Below are 18710 nucleotides of genomic sequence, written 5' to 3' on the forward strand. Positions count from 1 at the left end.
GCACTGCAGACAAGCGTCTCGCCCCTTCTATAATTACTCCAATCAGGATCACTATTAATATTAGGGCTCTGTAGGCAAGTATGTAGCGGTACCTCGAAATGTCTTAAATCAAGCAAGCAAAAGGGGTTATTTTTAAACGTACAATTTGTAAATAAACATTCATTTGCACACGAGGTAATTTTAAAGAAAGCAGAAGGTCGAATTCCGCGTTTCACTGGAAGTGGCACTCTCGCGTGGCTTTTACCCTTACTTGGCACCTTACGGTAATTCATTGCAATCAGTGCGCACGTACAACATTTTCAAAAGATAATATATAAGAACATAATGATAACGGCTTATTTAAATTCAGAAATGTGCGTGCAAAAGATTGGCATGCTGATAAGCCAGTTTCTCACTCCTCTGTAGAAAATTTTTTTTTAATTCTATAGTGAATAATATAAAGCAGGCGGCCGGTGTACAAACCCCCAGTAGTCATTTCGTCGCGCTCATACCAACGCCTATAGTGTAACTCGCATATTGTTCTGGCACCTCGCAGGACACGCTATACCCATACGGACTGATAACCGCTTCACGGGGAATGAAATATTAAATTTTCGTTTTGTTATCTATGAAAATGGCATGTACCTTTAGGCATTCTTTTCTTCAATTCCCGTGTGTGGAAATGAGGAAAAGTAGCACAGCTGAACGGCGACGCAGCCGGCAGATGCTGCCGCATCAAGACAAGACCGGCTGCGTGCGCGCGTTACATAAAACGAGCCTTAATAAACAGCGCGTGCCGTTTCCGCAGATCTCGCGTGAACTCGAGGAGCAGGTAAATTTGGGCCGGCACAAGCAAGGAGACGACCGCGTTACAGGCCCGATATATCCTCCTCCTCCCCCCCCCCCCCCCCCCCCCCAGCCTCCACTAATCTCTGGAGTCCACTGCATGGTACGAACCGAGGGCATGAGCTCTACAGCACTTGGAACAAGACCACGGCGATGGACATGCTTCCGGTGACCCCCCCCCCCCCCCCCCCCCCCCCTCCACTCAACCTCCTCGTGGTCTGGTCACGCGTGGTGGCTGCCAAGCGTGTTTCGGGAGGGGGTGAACAGTAATGAAAGAAAAAATAACTGACCAGGCCACGGTAATTAAGGACCAAACGGCGGAAGCGAGGGGAATGCAGAAACGGAGGAAGATTTTCTGTTTTATTTTCGCATCCACCTTTGCCGCATCGAACATTGGCACACACGCGCCAGATGTTGGGCTCTTTGGTGCGTACTGGCAGCTGACTGTTTCTCTTGGTGTATGCATGGTGTAACGGGTTTGCGTGCTGTAAGGCAATCCCATCTGCTTTTCAGCGTGTCTGATAGTGCACCTAATTTGTGTCGTTTACCCTTACGTTGAAGGAGTTAAGTGCCTTGCGCTGCTTACCTCAGCTGTATCGCTTTTGAGTAGCACTGAGCCTCCTCCTTGCGATACCTACGGACTTTGTCGAAAATTAAATAAGGGAGCAAATGGCTTGGTTTGGTTTGTGGGGTTTAACGTCCCAAAGCGACTCAGGCTATGAGAGACGCCGTAGTGGATGAATCCGGAAATAATGAATAAACAAGTAACGTACACTTTTCAGGTGACCGTCCTCACGCAAGCTCACGTATTCGCAGAAAGTGAACAGAAATCCTGTCTCCACGTGCTTTTAAGAAAATTCCGCAAATCACGCTCTCGTCACGAGATTAAACCCGGCTTTGATGAATGATTAATCAAGTGTAAAGAAGGGCCGTCTTTTTTTTTTTTTTTATCTCACCCAAGCATTTCAGTTTTATAGCCAAGATAAATGTTGTTTCAGTGAGATATAGAAAACAAGAATGGAAAGAAAAAATGTTGGGGTTTAAGACATATGCATTGAACCTAGTGATACAGGCGAAGACTGTGAGAGTAGCCGTGATATACCATTATTACCGTGTTTCAATGAGCGGTTGTTGTTTTGTTTTTACTTTTTTTAAATTACAAGAATGAAAAGGCACAGTATCTGTCACACTTTTTCTGTGGAAACCTGAACCGCGTTGTAATGAAAGGTGGTTGTGAAAGTGGAAAGAGAGAAAGAGGTGCCGTAATTGAGGGCTACCGAGTAATTTAGACCACCCGGGAATCTTTGACACGCACCGACATTGTACAACAGACGGAAGCCTCTCTGTTGCACCTCCATAGAAACACAGCCGCTAGCGGTCGCGTTAGAACCCGAGTATCTCCGGAACAGTGGTCGGATGTCTTAACAACTGAGCCACAGCGGCAGCCATTCAATTATCAAGGAAACAACAATTGCCAACTTAGCAAACCGGCTACCGAGATGACGCATAACAAGAGTTAATCCTCCTTTGAAGGACAAATGAAGGTCAAACTGAGGATTGCGCGACGACTGCCGTACCTAGCGTAGTGATGCTTTCGCTTCAAAATTCTGGACACTGAGCATTCATGGCCAGTACTGAATTAAACATCGCCATTTAATTGTGCGACTGCAAAGGTATGGCGCTGATATGCAAGATTAGCTTTAATCAGCTCATTTATATCGAAACCCACGTCAAGTGCAGTCTTCTTTGCCATAAGTTCGATACGAAAGAATGCGAGCATCGCTTTACTCTTGGCGATCCTCCAAGGCCATGCATGGAACCTCGCTTTGGCTCTGCCCAGTGCATGTCGCTCATGTGCAAGGCCGTAAGCTCCACTCAGGTAAAGTATGATTAATGAAGAATTTGAGATGAGCCGACTCGGGCACAAAATACATACTATTTACACGGCCGTATGGAATGCTTTGGACGGTAATATATGCAACCACGGGTTATTTCATAGAGCCAAAGAAGCTCAAGAGGCCTCAATGAGGCAGTCGATCTGAAGGTATGAGGATCGATACCACGCAAGGTTGTATCAAACGACATTTCGTAAGAGGTAAATATGTTAGTATGACAGCAGTCTGTCTAGCCTTAGATCTTAATGTTTCTTCAATAGGAATACTGCTGTTTGGTGCTGCTATTCAGCATTTAAACATCCAAAATGGGCAATCAGACAAGACTAGAGGCGTGCGATGTAGCTAATCATCAGAAAATGATTTCTCAAAAAACAAGCTATAGCCAAACAAGGTCGACAGTGCAACATGTGGGCGATTCCTCTGCCCAAGGGATGCGCAAGACAAATACACAGCGGGCCGTGTAATAAAAAATCTTTAATTTCACGTCCAGAAGTCCATGGTGGTGCGGGAGGTCATCGGGGTCGTCGTCTGGTGGCAGGCAGCGATCAGCCAGAAGCGAAGAGAGCGAGGCGCCAGCGTGCTCCTTCCTTTATACCCTCGCGCGGTACCGGTTGTCCCGGGAACGAGCGGGGAGAGGGAAGGGTTAAGCGCGGCGCATCGGTAGCCGCGGGAAATTTGAATGTGGCTGGCGCGGTCCCCAATATATATATTCCAAGCGTACGAAATGCAGTATTGTTTACCTAAAATATACTTGGTTTGCAACTAATGTTGCTCACATCACTTTTATGCAGTCATGTACATGAACGTAGTGAATAACTTGGTAGTTTATTCATAAAGTGAAACCACACTTACGCCATACTTTAAGAAGCCAGGCACGTTTTAAGTTGAGCACTCTAACCACTTCACCGCCCGCCGTGGTGGTGCAGCGATTAGGGCGCTCGGTTCCTGTGCCCAAGGATGCGGGTAGAATCCAGGCCACCGCGGCCGCTTTTCGATGGAGGCGAAAAGTAAGGCGCCCGTGTGCTGTGCGATGTCAGTGCACGTTAAAGAGACACAGGTGGTCGAAATTTCCGGAGCCCTCCACTACGGCGTCTCCCATAGCCTGAGTTGCTTTGGAACGTTAAACCCCATAAACAAAACCAACCCTATCCACTGCACCCCCAGGGCGAGGCAAAATGAAAAATTAATGTGCTTGAAGTGCTTAATAGACAAGGGGTGAAAGGGAGGCACACCACAAGCCGTCATTCTGAGAAGAGGACGTGCCCAGAGGAATAAAAACTTACGTGTCAGAATATTCGCTATAAATTTATAACCTTGTCTAGCTTTCTCCGCTGGCTTATTTTCAGTTGTGAAAACTTCCATCTCTCCTGACGTTTCCTTGATAAATCAAGTTCGTACGGCAGAGCAAAGAGTTTTGAGTTTTTATGAAATATTTCAGCGTAATAGAGGCGGCGCGCACAAGTCATTGGAACGGAAGAACATTCATCTTGCTTATCTGTTGACGCTTTTTTAAAAAATAAAAAAAATATATATATGGACGAACTATCTCATCAGCGAAGATTTAGATTATACTGGATTGGATTACACTGGATTGGATGGGATCAGATTGGGTTGGAGAGGAGTAGGCAGCCCAGTGTCAGGCACACATGCATGCTTTCGCTACGTGTATCCTCGCCTAGCTGAGCAAAGCCACGGCCAAATTTTTTCATCCCAGTTCTCAATTCTGCAATGGGATAATAGCAAAGACTAAGGTGTTTGCCTCAATACTTTAAGTGATTTAAATTTGTCCGATTTCAGGAGCAGCGCTTTCCGGCTCATATAACGAAAAGAATCGCTCGCGTGACCACCTATGGTGGCTTCTCATCGAACCTGATTTGTAGTCTACAAAAAGCGGTCACAAGAGGTGAAGCAGCTGGACAGGGCGTAGACTATTCGAAGGAGAAGCTTACGTCTTAGGACAGCATAGTAGTGAGTTATGTGGTGTTACCTACTTGATAAATAGTTTGCTTTCTCGAGTGGCAGACGCTGTGATAGCATGCGATCGCCATTTTTTGTACCTCGTAGTCTGTGTCGCGCTTTAAGCAACGGCTCGGGCATACTGCACACTGTTTCGTATGTTATATTTTTAATGATTCAAGTGGGTTCCCTTGTGACTTGGTGTTGAGCCATGTACGAACTAGGTTATATATCTGCTCTTGTACGAGTTAAGGGCTCTCTATGCGACCAGCGATGGCACTTGTAGGGATCTGCGCCCTTCAGTAATGGCCTGTCTTGTGGTCTGTACCGATGAATTTTACCATAGCGTTGCACAAATGCCTGGTATACAATGTGAACTCGAGTTGTACGTTCAGTTACCCTAGTTGGCCGTGGAATGGAGATCCACAAACTTAGTTGGGTAGCGGAAGCAAACAGCATCGTTGCTTTACGAATGAAGCAGGTAAACATTACTGAGAGCCAATAATTCGGATCTATTCAGGTTTATGCTCTTAATTATAGGCTCAGCTATTAGATATAACCTATTCTGTCAGTTACCCTCACACTACAATTGACGCTGTCTCCCATTTAAGTGAAGCACACAACACCGCTATTGTCACTTGGAGCGCAGTGTTCCCTCACCACCTCTGCAGACACTTGTGGCGTAAACTCCCGCACTCTCGCCTCCCGTGAATGCAGAGCGCAGTCGCCACATGAAAGTTGAGTGCAGCACAGTGTGAACACTTGCAACTAGCTTCGTGCTACCAACGCCGAGTCTCAAAGGTACGTTAAGAAGCTTTTGTTCAAAGTGATTCCGTAGATAATCGTGGGGTTCCATAAGTACGATGACCGCTCTGCGAGAGTGGTCATTGATGACGAACAGGGCTAGCGTTTCTTTTCTTCCACTTATCATTCATTGCATTTGCGGCGGGGTTTCATTAGACGTCGCCTTAGTACACGGGTACATATTCACCGCAAGTCCGCAAAACATGTCAAAAGGTCTTTATCGGCAGTAACAACCAGAAACAAAAGAACGCGGAAACAAGTGTCAACAAGAAGTTCATATGTGGCTTTCCACTTCGTGCCAAAAGTCTATCACCCCGGACGTTCGGCGTAGACCATTCCGTCTCAGAACCCGCCTTTTTCTTGGAGCGAGATGTTGAGCGAGCGTGGACAGAAATCATTCGCGGCGCGCCAGTAGGCGGAGTGCCAGGTGGCGTACTGGCCGATGCTAACTCCGCGGTAAAAGCATATGGCGTGGCTCGTGCGGAGCGCGTGCCACTCTCTGTCGCGGCAGGCAATGAAGAGCCTCTGCCAGGAAGTCCACGGCACTGGCATGAGGACGCGTGCGGGCAGTACGAGTACACCCTTGCAGCGGCGACCGCTGGTCGCCATTGGCGCCACGCTTTGCACGCCGCACCGCTCGAGGAGCACCTCGCGCAACACGTCGGGCCCCAGGGAGGAACTGCGCGCCGGGTCGTAGTCGCTGGAGGCGCGCTCCATCACGTCTCGCAGGAAAGAGTGACCCGCCTCGAAGAAGAGGAAGCTATTGCCAACAGAGTCACCATTGCGCTGTAAGAGAGTAGAGTAACGTTACCAACTCCTCTACAAGACACGTCGTGGATTTGCGGTTAAATAAGGAGTCAATACGTTGCACAGAGGTAGGAGGTCACTGGTAGCCATGTCATGCTACGCGATTCCACGGCAAAGGGAAGGAACGTACAGTGGGGTTACGCGGAAATCAGTGTCCATCTGGACTACTCTACAGGCGGTGTTCAAGGCTTCCATGATACATGGAAACAAAAGCACCCACTGATCTCCCCAGGAAAGGAACGATGACGAGGCAGAATTCATGGTAGTGCCTTCCAGTTCACTTCTACTATATGGAGCAGGGAAAAAATGGGACAAAGTTTCGCGAACGTTCTCATGTTCATCAAGCGGGGCCGCTGCCTACGTCGCCCCGCTATTCTCTCGGTTTGAAAGCCTGTGGATATCAAAGTTGGACTGCAATGAGGAATCGTAGTGTACACAGCACAACCTCTGGCGGCGGCAGGTTGGTCAAGCCCAGCACGAGTACGCCTCTGTCTAAACATAGAATTAGGTGCTGCCTAGGGAATACTGCTGCTGCACTTGGCATACGTCGCTAACACCTTCGTCACTCTGCAGTGCAAAAGTAGTTAGTGGAGCCTCTCTGAGAGTGTGGCAATAAATGGACATTGGTTCCGGGAAAACACTACGTCGCCAGTTGCTGTATATTGCAAGTAGAACAGACATCGCGAGGACCGGTGTCTCACCAGCAGCTTCTGCGAGACGCAGGCCCGGAACTCCGACAGCGGCTTCATGACAACCGTGTCCTGGTCCAGGAACACGCCGCCCCTCTTGTAGAGAAGGGCCAGCCGCAGGGCGCCAGACAGGTGCCCCTCATAGAATACGCTGCGGTTAACCGTTGCCATCGCGTACCACGATTCGAAGGGCGTGTCGCGGAACTCCTCCGAAGGCTGCGTCGGAAAAGCGTTGGGTCGTAGAGTGAATATACGAAGTGAACAAAAAATATAGGCCGGGGGTTAAACGATGTGGTAACGCAAATCTCAGTGACGACTGGGATTGGTGCAAAATATCGATGCCAGTCGGAGTGCTTAATCAGACACACCGTATGGCATCAGCATTTGCCGGGTGTCCTGCTGGCGTTCATTTGCTACATTCGTATAGTCGCGAACGGTCGACACTAAAGAAGACATCTTGGTAGTTTTTCGTCCAGTCAAGGGTTCGCTTCTGGCCGGTAAGCGAATCTAGTTATCGTGGCGTCATGTGTGACATCCTTCCATTATGACCAACCATTGTAACGCATTGCACGTTAACGACGCCAACTGGTTGTGCAAAGCGTTGAAGAGGCGTTCAGTACAGCACTTCAAGAAAACTTACTGTAGTGCAAAGTTCATATGTGAGGGATACAGCATGCGGTACAAACAACCTTATATATACAAAAACGGGTGGTGTGGTGTAGTGTGATGTGGTGTGGTGTGGTGTCAGTAATAATAGGTGTTTTTATGAAGTATAAGCAATCATGGTCGAAGAGCACTAGCACTATGGCTTGAGTTTGGCTTGAGGGGGGTCACAAGACTAATCCTTATGCCCAATTGTTAATGAAAGCGATGATGATGTAGGTTAGGTTATCACGGACAGATGACGCCATTCATGTCAACAACGCGATCTCCGCACAAAAAAGCCTTCAGAGGAGGGACCGCAAAAATGTCCATTTCTCCGCCGGGGTTGCCCTTCAGTGTGATTTTCCGTGGCTCACCTGTACGCTGCTGAGACGAACGTTGGGCAAGGAGCTCAGCATCCGCACGTAGGGACCGTCCAGCCAGAAGGAGCTCGCGTTGCCAGTGGGTGAGTCGCCCGAGGCCGAGAGCACGTACACGGTCCACTGCGGATGGTGGGCGGCCGCCGATTCTACAGCGCACGAGAAGCGGGCGCTGATGTTGGGCATGCTTCCGGTCTCCACGAAGAAGATGCGGGGGCTCACCGGGCCAGCAGGCTGTGACAGAGACATGCGGCTCCCTGCGAGGATATGCACGGTAGAAAGACGACGCTCCTCCAGAAAAGAAATTACTGGAATTTGCTCAAAAAAGAAAGTGGAAGTATGAGAGAAAAGGGCCACGTGATTTGATTGGGGCTTATTCCTGAAATCTAGAGCTTACAACTACAACCTGCCAACCTTTTCTTCCACAGACATTTTGGATGCCTATACGGCGTACATAGATCAACCGGGAAATCAATGAGGCCAGGCATATCATACGATTAGGTGAAGAATGTTTCAGCCACCCGTCCATCGCTTTAAAAGATGAATTTAAAGTTCTTGAACATGGCATGTGTACTGGGTTAGTTTTTGAGTCTGATTAGTAAGTGGTTTGGTGCGGCTTGGCTTGGGTTTTTATTCCGTTTTGTTCTTCCAATAAACTTCAGTTCCGAGTCAGCGCTCGCCCTGTTTGCTTCTTTGCTTTTCGTCCTCGTCTTTAACACTGTTTAGTCATTATGTCACCGTACAAACTAGCCCAGATCTCTCTTGAACTATAACCTATTTGCATCGAATTCTTGCACTTCTTGCGGTGTGTTCTCATCTTACTATTAGAACGCTAGCTTTTGACTGAACGCAATCTGCTCTTAGTGCATTAACATTACAGATGGCTCTTGTTTTTGTTGTACTGTACCGTGTTTTAAGGGTCAGGTTTGATAAAAACAAAGCTAAATCATGGCTTACCGTTTTGAGAGGTGCTGTTCAAGGTCAAGTAAGCAGTAATTGCCAGAACAACAGCAACTGCTGTGAGCCTGAAAAATGAAACGTCAAAATGTGATTTTTCAGCCTGGTACGAGTTCCTCAAGTAAAAAAATGAGGAACAAGGCAAAGAAGACACACGAATGTGTACGTCCCCAGAGTGGCAGTCAATGTGATATGGTGGCGAAATATCAATGCGCAGGCGAAGAGTGTGTCGTTTCTCTTCACGCAAACACGATGTATCTGAAGTTTGGATACCGTACTCGAATTATATCAGGAGTGCCAGCAGCGAAGATCCCAAACGCTTCAGCTTCCCCTCAACTTTTCTGGCAGGGCGCTGTCATCCGGTAAAGGCTCTATTTCCGGATCAAGAGTCATGTGAAGCGATTCATTACGTTGGTAACGATTCACTGATTGGATAACCCCTTCTAACCATTTTCTGATCCAGTTTACTCCACGAAAGTCTGAATGGTCTGCGTCGACTATAATGTGGAGCTAAATGTCGGTAGAAGGGACGCTTTAATACCTGGCCTCGTGATTCGCGGCCTTCAGCGCCACGTTAGTTGCTTGAGTACATCATCTCAGGGGTTAGCATCAAGACCTCGGGTTATCTTCATTATTAGATTTTTACGAGTTTCTTTGTCCAAGAACAGAGGGCGTCGTAGTATGTGGTAACTGAAAGCTATTCATCTCTTGCAGAAAAAGAGGTTTGGCTTTTTTAGTCGTGTTGTGTTTGGGCTGTGAAACGGCCGGTCGTGAAAGTCCGAAGCCTCAGAGGAGCGAGAACGAGAGCACTTCTCACCTTCAAGGTATTTGGAATGCTGGCGGCGCCTGCAGAAACGAGGCACGCTGTGTAGCAATGAAGTGAACACGATGGGCCGCATAAATTTGCAAAGTCTGCTTAAATAGGTCTATGCTATAGGTCTGGACTCAAGTAAGCAGATGAGGGTGCGGGCTGAGATGGGGTGCAGCTCCCCTTTCACTTGTTCCCTCCATGAGGGCATGTAAAGTCATCTAGGCAGCAGTGTCCTTATCCTGGTATTCCCTTTCTTTGAGCAGTTCAGTCGGGAAAAATCCACGGCGAAATCAAAAATCTTAAGGGATACAAAGTTTTGCCTTTACGTTAGTTTCTCTCGTCTATGGCTCTGCTTGCAGATTCTATTTAAAGTAAATGCATTTTTCCAACTCCTTAATCATCAATCATAATTTGTGCCTATATTATCTCTCTCTCTCTCTCTCTCACACACACACACACACACACACACACACACACACACACACACACACACACACACACACACACACACACACACACACACACACACACACACACACATATATATATATATATATATATATATATATATATATATATATATATATATATATATATATATATATATATATATATATATATATATATATATATATGTATATTGTTGTGCCTGGCTAAAAGTGGGAGCAAAAAGGGGACAACAATTTAGCTAATTGAATTTGAAATTTTGACTCTGTCTGGTGTTTGACGGGTGACCGAGGGTACTTGCTTGTGTTGGGTGCTGCCTGTTGTCGGTCGGTTTCGCAAGCCGCAGAACAGTCTACCGTTACCAGTGGCGAGTGGCAGGGGCATCGGAGCGACCCGAGCGAAGTTGATCGGCGTGCCCCGGCAACAAGGCTGTCGGCAAAGATCCTGACCTGGCGAGTGGAACCCGAGGCACGTGAGGCTACCTGGCGCCCGGACATTGGACGTGAGCTTGGAGGAACCTGGCGAACGAGCGCGCCCGGCATCCGAGCCACATGCGAGCAGCTCGTCTTCCCGGCGCATTGTCTGATGGCGGGGGTGCTGTTGTGCCTGGCTAAAGCCGCCCAGAAATTCAGCCGGACGCCAAACTTCTTCGGCGAACGCCTCCTTCACAAACTCTGGATACTTCTCTGCAAAGCAACAGTGCACTGGAGGCGAGCCGTACCAAAGGGACAGAAGCGACGTGTTTCAACATGCGCTGAACGTCCAGACAGCACGGCGCGCCGTGGCCCTGACGGTGAACCCCTTCTCGCCCCGCGGCATATTTGAAGCGAGAGCGCAGCAAGCTCTCCCATTGGCCCTGCGAAAGTGCTGCCGTCGGATTGGACCATTTTGAGCTTCAACGGTTCTCGGCAACGGAGTCTCAAGTGCTTCCGTTCGAGACTCCGAGTGTGAGTTCGTCACGAGCGTCCATCGGGAGCAGTTCGCCCCCTGACAGTGCGGACGCGGCGGAATCTCTCCGGCCGTCGCTGCGCGAGAACAGTCGCGTATGGCTATGTTAGCTTTCGGCCCCAGAGCCGATCTTGTTGTGTAAATACATGTAAATAGTGTATAAAGCCTTTTCTTCATCTCACCAACGCCGACTCGGATTCATCGCTACCGCCCAGGAAGCTGACAGCCCTCGTTCACGAAACGGGTGACGAGCGCTGCGTTACCAGCTCCTTGGCACAACCCTGTTGACGGTGGGCTACTGTGTGATAACCCCACTGGCACAACAATATATATAGAGAGAGAGAATTAAAAGAGAAATGACGAGCTCGTTAATAAAGCATTTAAAGGAGCGAACAGTCTACGAGTGTAAGGCAAACATTTTTTTTTTCCCTTTTTTTTTTCGTTTATACTGTTGACATTTACAGGAATTTTATCATATGGTGATTATTGGAACAAAGAGCATTAAATTCAAAGCGGAAGGGCATATATATATATATATATATATATATATATATATATATATATATATATATATATATATATATATATATATATATATATATATATCCTGATTAGCACACAGTCGTAAGCTAGACCGCACTATGTGAAAAATCACCGGGCAAAGATATAAGGCCCCGCTATAACCAAGCCTTACGAAGTGCGCCCGTATCCATGGGCCTAGGAGTTGCATGTCTAAGCCTGGATCCAAGGTTTCCAGCAGATTCGACCCCCATCCAACCCCCCTTCACCACCCCAGTTTTATTGTCTGGTCCGAGTTTGCAGCTTCTGTCATCTAGACATATCATTTGTTCTTATGACGTCACACAACCCACCGATCAAGCACTTCCCGCAAAAATTGCGTGCGGCCTGGCTGTTGACAAGACTCTGTAAACTGCTAGCGCTGCTTATAGTTCATCATGTGCACAACCGAGAACAATGGCATCGCCTGTCTTCTACAAGTTTCTTCTTATTCCGGATTCTTTTTTTCTGTAGTTATGGAACGTTTTCCTCGTTCTTCTTCACGCACCGACAGTAGTGTGCGTTTTAAGGGTGTGTACGTCTTTTCGTGTGTTATCTACGCAGCGCCAGCAGTTTAGGGAACCAGTTCCAGACCATGTAACCTGCCAACTACCGCCTTCCAGATACACCCCTGCGATGATTCGTTTACAATGTCGGCACCGTCGCCTGATGTTCAGGAGAGCGAGACTATTATGACGCTATCGCATTACACAAAAAAGCACGCTCTAAACCCTCACCTTCCGGTGAACCGCCGGAGCTCGTTGATACAGGACACGACACGTCTCCGGATGCTCTTCTCGGATGTAGCGGGGCGGATGACGAAGGCCACCGGCAGTGAGGGGTGCTCGACGCTCAAGAGCGGCATGTTTTCCATGGTCGCTTGCTGGTGTGACGGGTCCGATACAGGAACTTTCTGTTCTGCCTGCTAAAATGGCGGGGACACGCGAGCTAAAGGCGGGCTGGGAACGTGCACTTCTTCGTTCTTTGTTACTAACGCCCGTGACGAGCCGCTTACTGAAAAGAAGAAAAAATTAATCCTTCTGTTGAAGTGAGTACAGACCGTTATTGCAAGAGTTTCTTGTCAGGTAGAGCTATAGTGTGTCACGTGGAATGGCAAAACGTCTAGCATGAAGCTACGTAAAACATACATCGTAAGCCGTCATAGATCTCTTGCTGGCCAACCAGGATGCCGCTCAAGACCCGTAATGATGTTTAGCAAACTGTGAGGAGGTCACAGGGAGTAGACCTTATCTTTCTCCGAACACATCAACCGATGAGCTGGGATCCTTAACGATTGCGTACGTTACAAAGTCTTAGCAGAGCTTGAAAGTTTGCATTTTCGGATGTACGAAGACGTTAGCGGCCTAAAGGGTAGTTTCGGAGGTTTTTAGAGATTCGCGTATTCTGTTAAAAATCTTACTGTACATTTTCCTCTCCACCCTGATGCATTCGAACAAATTTTGGGCTCCGTGCGATGTATCATTCGCGCGCAACTCGATTTTAAAATTTGCAGTTTTTTTGCCCTCAGCTCAGATGACTTCTGTGGGCAGCGCTGCGTTTGTGACGTCACAAACATTATACCCGCTCATGGAGGAAGGTAAGAACTTAGGAGAGGCCCTGACGTCATTTTTTTGAAGCTCCAACGTCTCTCCTCCTCCTTTACCCTCCGCATTTTCTTTCTCCGCGACGCTCACGTACCTAGGGCCCTTAGCAACGCTGTTGCTGGTGGCCCGAGTTTTCATAGTAACAGCGTCGCCACTGCTAATGGCCCGACCTGGATAACCCTAAATTTCGACGTCACTTCCGCCACACTTTCTCCAATGCATTGGGAATGACAAGGGCCTCTCCTAAGTTGTTTACTTCCTCCATCTACCCGCTTTACTGGCCGCTCCCCGCGTGATCAGGAAATTTCGAGGCCCGTATTAGGCTATCTCATGCTTTTTATGCACTGTGTCATGATTTCAAGTCTTTATTTCCATAATCCAATGCACTTGCGAGTGTTTTTCTAATACTGTATGTGACGTCACCGATTCGTCAAATGGACCGTCGTTTCTGGCCATGAAACCAGTTTCCGTTTCCATTCGCTGTTCTTTGTTTTTAGAAACTGGTCTACTTGGAATTTCACGAAACGGTTTGTTGTGTCGATGTCAGGACGCACCGAGTAATGTATAGTGCAATCACTAACAGAAAATGTTGAAAAAGCGACCGGAGTTGCCCTTTTAGAAGGAGCGCATTTACCGAGATGCTTCTGATAATGATACATCTGGTTTTCTTACCTACCACAATCTCCTGAATATTTGAGAAATACGGGGAGTTCCGACTCAGCAGAAACACGGCATGCGCAACCATAAAGGAGGCTATGGCGCAACGCATAGATATTGATGTTGGCATAGCCGGCAAAATCCTGTTCTCTTACCATTCAAATATTTTTATAGCTATGCGACTCCACGGAAGGACAGAATGAAATAGATCAATAACTTATGCTCGAAATAAGCGTTGGACTTGCTGAAAGCGGAAAGCGGAAAGGCGATGAGAAGTATAGTATACACTGACGTTCCTGTCACTTGCTTTCTCCATCCAATCTCAGGCTCTGAAAACTATGCGACCTCCACCCGAATGTGGAACTCTCGTTCTAAATTAGGAAACTATCACCCATTTTGAGAAGATGCATCTGCCAGACACGTTTCTCTCGCTTTGGCCCTCATTCGTTCCACCCCCCCCCCCCCCCCTCCCCGCTGAGGCCGACGAAGACACCAACGAGGACCAATCTCGAGGTCGATGCGAGCATATAAAAAAAAAAAATGACTGCTACCCCACGAAGAAGCCACAGAGAAGGAAAATGTTGAAAGATCAAACTAGCGCAATGGATAGACAAAATGCAAATGAAGAACGAAGACGTAAAAGTTTGGCAGACAAACCAGCTGCTACTTTGCGAGCAGCGCCTCAACCTCGCTAGAAAGGCAAAAACGGCCCTGGCAGACGGACCGCCGGCGGCGGTGATTCATTGTCTCGGGAGAAGGCTTCTCGACACTGGCGTTCGGCCGGCACACCGCTCGAGTTGGCGGGCGGGTAAACCGGCCGGCAACGCGGCGGACACGTGGCAGACAGCGCTAAAACGTTCTCGCATCGCCGGGCATGTCTTCTTGCGCCGCGTGCGCCCGGCGAACAGCGTCAGGGTCAAAGGCCGCGGTCTCTCCAAGACAAAGACGCATTGAATTAGGAAGCCGCGCCGAGTCTCCCGCTGGCGGGAGGGCGGCTGGCCGGATGATGTCCAAATCTCCTCCTCATCCCTCTGCTCTCTCCATTCTTTCTTTCTCTCCGGTGGTTCAAAGCAACGTGAGACAGCGGAAGACGTAGAGCCGGTCTTCATCCGTAGTTGTTTCTTGGCGACGTGTCTTGTGCCGCATTCACGGCACGCGGCCTGGCGCTCGCTGATGAATGGTGCGCGCTAGCAAACAACAGTTTGCGGCGTCCACGGCGAAACCGAGCGCGCGCTTAGAGGTCACGGCGCCGCTTGTATGAAAATCGTCTTCGTCGTCGACGCTCGTGTTTGTTCGCGCACGCGTGCGCGACGCGGGCTAGAAGATTCGGAGAGCAGGGTGGTTCGCCAACGTTTGAAAGTGTGCAGTTGCGTGGATGTGGGCCACTCGGCGTTTGGTTTGGAGAATGTGGAATGTGCGTGGGTGGCTCTCTCGGCCTAATAGGTTGTTGGCTCGAATGCTGATGAATCCGCTTAGCACGCACATGGCGGTCATGTCTGCTACGGTGGTATTCTCTGTCTGCGCCGTCAAAACCTGTCCCGCGTATGCATATCAGCACTGCACACTTTTTGGCGCTGGTGTGCAACGACGTTTGTTGTTCTATGAGGTGGGGTGGTATTGTGAGCTTCTCTGTGTCATCTAGGATGGCTTAATTGGGGCGCGTTGGTGCCGTGTTTCGTAGCAGGGCTCAGTTGTCAAGGTAACGCAGAGCGAGCGCTACGAATCTTGTTTCTGAACCGGACTCCCGAACTAGCCGCTGTTTTCGAGCCTGCCGTTCCTGCAGCTTGCAGCCTATTAACGCGAACTCTATCAGTTGGTAATACAACATTCGATAGTTAAATAATTTCAGCGAACGGTGGAAGATCATTTGGAGGTGAATGTCTATCGACATACGTTTGCGCTTGTCATTACTTACTTTTTTCCCAATCATGAGCGGAAGCAAATGGTCCGCCTCACATTCTTCACTGTAGACGATCTATGCTTACTAAGACATTTGCATCCACAAGAACGTGAATTAAGCAGTGTAAATGCAAGGTTCCGGCAAAACCATTTTTGGCCACTGGCAGCCTGTGTAATGTCTTGCGTTCCAGGCTTCCTCTTCTTGACACCCCATTGACAAAGCGCGACGAAAAACTGGGCATTATAAAAAATTACTACACTTTATACGTTAATACACCATGGTCATCCCCCATGTACCCTACATCATTATCATCCGGCAGGCCGCCTCCACTGCAGGGAGAATACATGTCCCAGAGATATCTAAATAACAGCCCTATCTCCAAATATTTTCCAACCTCACATCCACGTTCAGCTGCTGCGCCCAAAGCCTCGATATTGACTCCCGGTCACAGCAGTCGCATTTCCATCAAGGCGAAATGTGAAGGTAATTTATGGCGATTGATTTGATGGAAGTAAAGGAGACAGAAAGCGTTCTTCTCGTTATAGTCTATCAGTTCTTTATTTCCAAGTCATTTGTCTAGCTTCTCTCCCACCTCGCCCCTTCATGTTGCTCCGAACCTTTTCCCTTTGAAACGCCCGCGTGCTGTGCGAATCAGCGTGCACCAAATTGCCTAAATTAATTCTGATCCTTCCACTACGGCGTCTGTCACAGCCCATGTTCTCAGGCATGACGCTAAACCCCAAATCTCTTAGGCACTCCCGGCTGCATTTTCTTCATCTGACAACGTAAAAGACCCCGCTTTCCAGTTAAAGCCGTCGTTGGCGTTGCTCACGTAGGCCTAGCGAGCGGCAGAACATCAGAATGCCTCTGACAGCTGGCACTTGCCAGGTGACATGACCGGGCACTGGTTAGTAAGCTGTTTGTATTACACCATGAGACCTCATGACAAGGCCAAGTTTGCACGCGTGCTGCTAACTCGGGCAGCTCTTTTGAGATGACAGATTGAGACTGGGATCGTAATCCTTCAGGGACAAGCTTCGATCCAGAGTAGGCATACTGCCCCTAGGCCATGCAGACGCATCCATACGGCTTGGTCAAAACGAGACTTTGTATCTATGTCGACTGGTCTTTAACCTAATGTTGTAGATACTGACTATATGCTAATCAGTATGTGCGGGATAAAAGGGACAAAAATGAAACGATTAGGGATTAAACTAGCAGCAAAGTGTACGTAGGAAAAGAAAATAATTCGCAAGGGAAGTCACAGACGCTAGCCATTAATACTCTCGCATCGTACCCTTAAAGGCAAAGCTTAAGTGTTCCCCCGATTTCTTTTTTTATTCGTGGAAGCCACTCTGTTACTATCGCATCAGTTCCCTGTTCTTCACATCACATGTACCAGTCGTTCCTATTTGTGTAATACTTCTCATTTAAGCCACGATCATTATTATTTCAGTGTTGTTTTATACACGCCATTTTTTTTCTTTCTCCTAATGCTAGTGCAGGGATATTTGACGTTAATTTGACGTGCAGTTGACGTTCATTTCCCACGTCATTTTTTTCCCCTACGCTTCTTGGTAAGCACATCCTCTCATAGGCCTATATGCTTTCGTTAACGGCGGATTTTTCTTGGGGACGTTCGTGTCATGTCCAATGACTGGTAATTTTCTTTCGATGGAGGTGAAAAGCAAGGTGCCTGTGTACTGTGCGATGTCAGTGCACGTTAGAGAATCCCAGGTGGTCGAAATTTCCGGAGTCCTCCACTACGGCGTCTCTCATAACTTGAGTCGCTTTGGGACGTTAAACCCCACAAAACCAAACCAACCTTTCTCTCTAATGTGGCTTCAGAAGGGGGAGATGATGAGTGACAACTAATCCGTAACGCTGCTTCGGCCACCATTGTGCATCACCTGCAACAGGATCCAGGTAGAACGAGAGGAAGAAGATGGCTTACACGGTATGAAGGAGCACTGAACGAGGGTAGAGAGGAGAAGCCTCAGTCTGGGTCCAGACGAAGATAAGTTCTCTTGTCGAAACGTTGGCTCGACCTGCGAACTGAGGCTTCCCCTCTCTACCCTTGTTCAGTGCTCATTCATACTTGCAACAGGAGTAAAATTTATTACTTCTCGGGTGATATGGAAACTGAATTGAAAACCTGTATAGTTTGTTTTTTTTCTTTCTCCATTCCGGCTTACAAAGCAAGTGCGTGAATTTCGGCAGCAAAATCATAACGTGTTATTTCACCCGTACCGACATGCACTCCTTCCCACATTCCTAAACAAGCGTCGTACCCGCCACGGTTTGCTGGTGGTCCTTCGCCCGAACCTTTTATCGAATTAAGCGCCATAACGACCGAACCCAAAGCCGCACCACGGGTGTATGTCGGCCAGCGAGCGGGCAACGAACCGAATATAGAATTAGGCCCAGCAAACACTCTTCCGCGGCGTATAGGTATCGTGCGCTGCGCGACGACCACCCGAAAACGAAACCACCGCAATGTCACACATCGGGCCGCTTTCTCAAATAACAGCCCCGATGCACTCGGGTCTTGATGGCTACACGTGATAGGCGAGCCTAATGGCAAGACAGGACCGCTCCCTGCCTGCTTCGTGTCCAGAGACGATGAGGCTATACAGTAAGACGATGCCGCGTACAACAATGAACTCGCGGTGTGCGTGTGCCGATGTGCTCTCATTGTTATACCGTTATACACGCGGCCTGTGCTGTGTGGAGATGCATGTGCGCGTGCATAAATAAGAGATGAATCACCGCGCATCAGCCACTTGATACGGCTCGGAATGGCTCGTGGGGAACCGCCCGCTAAGTGGGC

The 18710-nt window shown here is 48.3% G+C and overlaps 1 protein-coding gene across 1 annotated transcript; it reads right to left on the reverse strand.

The window, feature by feature from the left end:
• Positions 1–5822: 5822 nt before the first annotated feature.
• On the reverse strand, positions 5823–12593 carry LOC146196539 (lactosylceramide 4-alpha-galactosyltransferase-like). Its single transcript, XM_084597036.1, has 5 exons — positions 12457–12593; positions 9773–9801; positions 7996–8255; positions 6989–7192; positions 5823–6266 (listed from the first exon to the last, which is right to left on the reverse strand). Exons 1-5 carry the CDS (start codon positions 12591–12593, stop codon positions 5823–5825), a joined length of 1074 nt encoding a protein of 357 aa, XP_084453162.1.
• Between the last annotated feature and the right edge of the window lie 6117 nt (positions 12594–18710).

The sequence above is a fragment of the Amblyomma maculatum genome, chromosome 3, assembly GCF_055883805.1.
Source record: "Amblyomma maculatum isolate TAMU_Amacu chromosome 3, ASM5588380v1, whole genome shotgun sequence".
NCBI classification, from domain to species: Eukaryota; Metazoa; Arthropoda; class Arachnida; order Ixodida; family Ixodidae; genus Amblyomma; species Amblyomma maculatum.

Coding starts and splice junctions, on each gene's coding strand:
- LOC146196539 (XM_084597036.1), bottom strand. CDS start 12,593: ATGGAAAACATGCCGCTCTTGAGCGTCGAGCACCCCTCACTGCCGGTG. Junction 9,802..12,456: donor CTCCGGCGGTTCACCGGAAG/GTGAGGGTTTAG, acceptor TCGTTTCTGCAG/GCGCCGCCAGCATTCCAAAT. Junction 8,256..9,772: donor GCATTCCAAATACCTTGAAG/GTGAGAAGTGCT, acceptor ATATCCTCGCAG/GGAGCCGCATGTCTCTGTCA.